The sequence below is a fragment of the Girardinichthys multiradiatus genome, chromosome 20, assembly GCF_021462225.1.
Source record: "Girardinichthys multiradiatus isolate DD_20200921_A chromosome 20, DD_fGirMul_XY1, whole genome shotgun sequence".
Classification (NCBI taxonomy): domain Eukaryota; kingdom Metazoa; phylum Chordata; class Actinopteri; order Cyprinodontiformes; family Goodeidae; genus Girardinichthys; species Girardinichthys multiradiatus.
The window spans coordinates 50,452,240-50,458,369 of record NC_061812.1 but is presented as its reverse complement, the minus strand read 5'-3'; the positions used below and the strand labels follow the sequence as shown (position 1 = coordinate 50,458,369).

General features: G+C 44.1%; 1 protein-coding gene across 1 annotated transcript in view; it reads right to left on the bottom strand.

Moving 5' to 3' along the window:
* Nucleotides 1–637: 637 nt before the first annotated feature.
* The window catches only part of p3h1 (prolyl 3-hydroxylase 1), a 37,930-nt gene continuing 32,437 nt past the window's right edge, over nucleotides 638–6,130 (bottom strand). The window contains exons 13-15 of the mRNA XM_047348298.1: nucleotides 5,985–6,060; nucleotides 1,248–1,388; nucleotides 638–1,139 (exon numbers count right to left, since the gene is read on the bottom strand). Coding sequence (XP_047204254.1) covers nucleotides 717–1,139; nucleotides 1,248–1,388; nucleotides 5,985–6,060 — 640 coding nt within the window. The 3' untranslated portion in view covers nucleotides 638–716. The remainder of the gene's footprint in view (nucleotides 1,140–1,247; nucleotides 1,389–5,984; nucleotides 6,061–6,130) is intronic.

The following is a 6,130-nucleotide window of genomic DNA, read 5'->3' as shown; positions in this document are numbered from 1 at the left end:
CATCTTGTGTCCTCCTCTGTCCCTGCTGCTATACTAGATAATAGTTTAAGCTTGTTAACCATAATAAACTAGGTTATTTGCTTAACCAGCAAACTGATAAAAAGAGATCTTGGACACAGGAGAAAAATAGTCACTTTTCGTGTTACAATCTTGTGCTTGTTGAACAAGTGCTGTGATAAATGACTTACTGGCCCATTGGAAACGCACATGGACCAAACCACTTTGTTAAATTGGGGGGGGGGCTTGTGATCTCTCAAGAATTAAGCAATGCATTTATCGTTTATAGTTCAAAATCACTTGAGTTGTAATTTTATTTAATAATTCCTATATTATTTAAAAACATTTTATTTGTGTTTACAATGATTTTAGGGGGAACATCTTAATGGAAGGGGTGGGGGGCACATCCCTGTGTCCCCTTTGGGATTTCTGCCAATAAGTAAATGTAGGCTGCAGGTGGCTTCAGACAGGTGACCAATCTGCAATAGAGCTGCCTGCCATCAACTTGGACACTGTTACTCCTCACCACTCATTTTGTAAATACATCTAGCCGTAAAGTCTATAAATGGGCTCATAAATCAATATACAACCAACACACAAAAAGGAACTACATTAAAAAAAAGGAAATAAATAAAAATACTGAGGTAACAAACCAATTCCTTTTATTTAACCACCTGCAGAAAATACTTTGTTAAAAAGAAGACATTTAGAGCTACACGTTACAGCTCATCTTTTCCACTTTCATTGTCTGAGGCTGAATTTGAGTCCTTCTTAGAGGTGCCTTTTATCATCTTTTTAACAGCGGGAATAGCACCTTTTTTATCAATATGCTTTACTTTCTGTTTTGCATCTTTAGCTGCAGGTGTAGCCTTGGTTTGTTGTCCTGCTTTGGACGAAGCTTTGCCCTTAGCGGCTGCTTTGGTGGTCTTTTTTCCATCCACACCCTTGAGCTGATTGGCTGATTGTTCTGCTAAAGTGTCAGAATGTATGTCCAATTTCTTTTCTTGTTTATCTGTTGCCACCTGGTCAGCCTGTGGACGAGCTGGCCCAGACTCAAAAGAGTCTTTAGAATCTTGATGGTTGAAGTCTTTATTTATAGGTGTAGAAAACATGTTCAGCATATCCCGAGCCTGGATTCTCTCCTAGTAGAGGGAAAAAACAAATGTGAGGGATTTGGACTGCACCACAGTCCAAATCTAAAACAAAGCTAATGAGCACAAGAGCCCAATGTCTGGTTACACAAGCATTACCTTTTCTTCATGAGTAGGATCCAAGGTGAACCACAGAGCCACAGCACATCTCTGACCTTTAGTGACAGCTTGGACACCATGAGGGTTTTCTTCCCCTGCTCCAAACCCAACAACACGACCACAGCGGGGGTGCACCTCAGCCTGCAGAAGTCGTAGATATTAACATTTTGTCAGCAGTCTGTTATGCCATGACAAAATGCTTCGCTTTTTTACAAAGTTACAGTGCCTCGCATTTTATCATTTTATGTCAATGTATTTTATGAAGATTGTATTTTATAATCCATCACTAGTTGCACATTAAACGCAAGGTAAGGGACACATGTTTTTCAAACTATCAAACAAGTGTGGCCCTTATTCAATGCTTTGTAGACCCAACATTTGTTGTAATAGAGCTGCACTTGCAGCCAAATATTGTTTTTTCTGAATGCTGTGTTAGATTTACCCCCAAAATGTTTTTTAAGGGAAATGCGAGGTGGTCCTTTGTGTTCATTTTGGTCAACAGTGGTTTTGGTCTTGGAACTCTAATGGATGCCATTTATGCCCAGTCTAATCTGCGTTTTCTTAATTTGTGGACATTAGTCCCTTTCAGACCATCCTTTTGTTCTGTTGTGATCAACACGTTCTTAACCCCTTGCGATCGACTGAAAGGTAACGATATGTAATACTTTGCTCTGGCATTAGAGACACTGGAGTGCCTTCACTAAGAGCTGTATTGTTTACATTGTAAAGTAAAATGAAATACAGTAAAAAGCACATAAATAATGTATTTGTTGGCCATGCTATGTTTTTATCATCACCAAGCTTGTATATTAATGTGTGATATAGACTTATCTACAGTACTGATCAAGGATATCTGTAGGACAAATGACAATTGCTGGTTAGGGCATACCATATGCCCTAACCAGCGCGATAAAAGTCAGTCAGTGGTGATCTGTTGTTGCTGCCTTGGTTGCCAAATTCATCAATATGGCATCAAAGAAAAATACAGCGACAGAAGAATCACAGAATATTAAGAAGACACTTGAGACTCTTACTAGACATGTCATCCATGAAGACTAAGCAGGACAAAATTCTGAAACTGAAGCCGGACGTTACCCAGTTACGTGTGCAGATAGAGAAGTGAGATAAGAAAATTGCGGACCTGGAGATAAGAGTAGAGGATTTGGAGCAGTACTCCAAAATCAACAATGTGGTTGTGGCCGCTCTAGATTAAATCCCGCTTGTATGGACATGTGGACACTGTTGGCAGCAAGGAGGAGCCTTGGGAGCTGGAGGTGAGCTCTATGGAGGAACAGGTGGCGGCTTTTCTCGCATCCAGGGATATACATCTGGATTTAAACACCCTTGACTCCCCACGAGGATGGGCAACATTACTCCAGTTGTAATCTTGAGGTTTGTCAACAGGAAAAAAAAGACTGCAATGCTGAAGCAAGTGAAACAAAATAAAAAAGGTACCAATGTTTATCTGAATGACCGCCTAAAACAAACGAATGCAGAAACTGCCAAGAAAGCCAGATACTTAAGGAAAATAAACAGAATTCAAAGTGCATGGGTCATAAACTGTAAGGTATTTATCAGACTCAAGGCTTTGCCTGATGAAGCCAAGGTACAAGTAATCAAGGACAAGGAAAAATGTGATGAAGTAATATAAAAAAAACATTCTGTAGAGCTACAACAACAGAAAACAACTCAAAAACGGTAAACTGCTCATCCATCCAAAAACAGGGAAAATATGAGGAACCGTTGCAGTCGACTGCACCAACAAGGGGTCTCCTTGGAAATAAAAGTGCTGTGGGTTTTCACCTGCGCCGGAGTGTCGGGGTGGTCTTCGATTGGTATATGAACCTTCTGACCTTCTTGTATGAGTCTCTCCAGATATGCGCCTCCATTGCGTTGTCCCATGAGACATGCTGGAAATGGTAACGAAAGTTTGGTTTCCACGGGTTTTATAATCCCAGGTGACGTCACAGCTCCGACGCTTGTTGAGCCGCACATGTCGAACTGTGCAATGGATGACCCCAAAATTTGCAAAGTGCAACAGACAATATTTTCACAAATAATATAGAGTCCCTAGAGCCAGTTTAAGCATTCGGATATTGGGTCATCCAGGTCTCTACCTTCGTCCGTTGCCCGGTCCTCTTTGCTACCGTCCCTCAAGCTTCCCCCTGCATGTGATGGGCCTACTGGGGGATGGCCTTGCATCTCTCGTTCGGGTTTGGCCCGGCTAAGTCCTGCGAGCACTAACCTGGCCACCAGGACGCCTACGGACGGATGGGGTCTGGTTTGGGGACCGGTGGAATGTTGTGGTCCTGCTGGCCCCCTCTAGCCAATACCTACAGTATGCACTGGGGTTTTTCGCAGCCAAGTGTGAAGCGGCTGGGATGAGGATCATCTCTTCCAAGTCTGAGGCCATGATTCTAGACTGGAAAATGGTGGCTTGCCCTCTTCAGTTTGGAAGGGGGCTCCTGCCTCAATTGGAGGAGTTCAAGTATCTCGGGACCTTGTTCACGAGTGAAGGGAGAATGGAGTGGGAGATCAACAGATGGATTGGTGCGGCCGCCGCAGTAACAAGAACACTATGCCGGTTCGTCGTGGTGAAGAGAGCTGAGCTGAAAAGCGAAGCTCTTGATTTACCGGTCCTACCCTCACCTAGGGTCATGAACTCCGGGTAATGACTGAAAGAACAAGATCAGGGATACAAGTGGCTGAAATGAGCTTCCTCTGTAGGGTGGCCGGGCACTCCCTTACAGATAGGGTGAGGAGCTCCCCCATCCGGGAGGGGCTCGGAGTACAGACGCTGCTCCTGCACATCGAGAGGAGCCAGTTGAGGTGGCTCGGGCATCTGTATCGGATGCCTCCTGGACGCCTTCCACGGGAGGTGTTCCAGACACGTCTCACCGGGAGGAGGTTGAGGGGATGGCCCAGGATACGCCCTGGGCTCCCCCTGGAAGAGCTGAAGGAGGTAAGATAAGATAGACTTGATTCATCTTACAATGGAGAAATTAACTTTATACAGCAGCTCTTAGAAACACACCAGTAGGGTGCAGATAGTTATGAAAAAAATTACAATCAAAGAAGAACAAGGTAAATGAGCAAAAACAAGTAGTAATAATAGAATTAAAAAACATTATGTACAGTATAAAGGTCATTTGTGCTAAAGTGACAATGATTGCAAGTATTTACAAATACAGGGGCAGTAGTTATTATACGGTAGAATTGAACAGTCTGACAGCGGTGGGCATGAAGGACCTACGGTAGCAGTGGGCTCCTTCCTGCACTGAGGGTGTATCAGTCGGCCACTGCTCAGCTTCTCTACAGTCCGGTGCAGTGGGTGAGAGGTAATGTCCATGATGGATTCAATTCAATTCAATTCAAAAATACTTTATTAATCCCAAAGAGCTTGGCTAACATCCTCCTCTCACCCACCACTTCCACAGTCAAGTGGGTAGCCCAGGACAGAGCTATCCCCTCAGACACAAAGCCCACAATGGCTGAGTTGTCAGAGAAGTTCTGGAGATAACAGCTGTCCTTGCTGTAGGTAAAGTCCACGGTGTAAAGGGTGAAACGGAATGGTGACAGGACAGTACCCTGCGGGGCCCCCAGTGCTGCAGACTACCACCTCTGACTTACAGCTGCACAGCCTCATGCACTGTGGCCAGTCATTGAGGTAAGCAATAGTCCAGGCAGCAAGATGTTCATCCACTCCTGCGTCTTCCATCTTCCCCCGCCGCAGTGTCGGTCTGATGGTGTTGAAAGCGCTGGAGAAGTCAAAGAACATAACTCTTACAGCACTCCCGGCGGTCTCTAGGTGGGTGAGCGCCCACTGCAGCTTGTAGAGTCCTCTACTATAAATGTCGGGACTGTAGGAAAACTGCAGCGGGTCCAAGGTAGGGCTCACCACAGTGCGGACGTGGGTTAAGATGAGCCTCTCCATGGTCTTTGTCAGGTGGGGAGGTCAAGGCAACTGGTCTGTAGTGGGCCAATTCCTTGGCATGCGTTGTTTTAGGAACCGGAACCCCACAGGAGGTCTTCCACAGGACAGGGACCTTCTCCAGACTGAGGCTCAGGTTGTACATGTGGCTGAGGACCTTACAGAGCTGGTCTACACAGGTCTTCAGCAGCCTGGTACTGATGCCGAAAAACTAGTGAACTATGAAAATAATCCATTCATTTTAACCTGGGTGAACTAAGTTAAGAACTAGTTCTTAGATAAAGATCTAAGGCTCATTTCTTAGCTGTTTGGCTGTTAAGCTCTACGTTACAGGAACTCTACATTTATCTTGTAAACAAATGATTCAAAATTTCTTATGAGTACCACTAAGGCACACCCACTCATGGCACTTGGGAAGTTTATGAACCCTGGACCAATACCATTCCAGTGTCTCTGGCAGTTTTAAACCTTCTAACCGGTTTTCTTCCAAGAATGCCCTGTATTTAGTTCCATCCATCTTCCAATTAACTCTGACCAGCTTCCAAGTCCCTACTGTGGGGTGGGTAAAACATTTACACAGCATAATGCTGCCACAACTATGGTACGCTGTGGAGAGGCTGTGATGATCAAGGTGATGTGTAGTGTTTGTTTTACACCAAAGTGTTTTGCATGTTGCCAAAAAAAAAAATTCAGTTTGTCTCATCTTCGAAATGTTTGCAGTTACCGATTCATTACATATAGAAGGATTTCTCATGACTTTTTTTAAACAGTGCCTTTCCCTGTCAAAAAGACAAAAAATGACTTACGGTAACTGTTTTTCCATCCAGCTCTGTGAAAATAAACTCTCCTCCCTCAAAGTCATCATTTAGATACAGGATGGCACTGCAAGAATGACGCTGCAATGTTAGACATGCATCAGAAAAAAAAAAGGCATCGACAGGTTTTTGTTTTT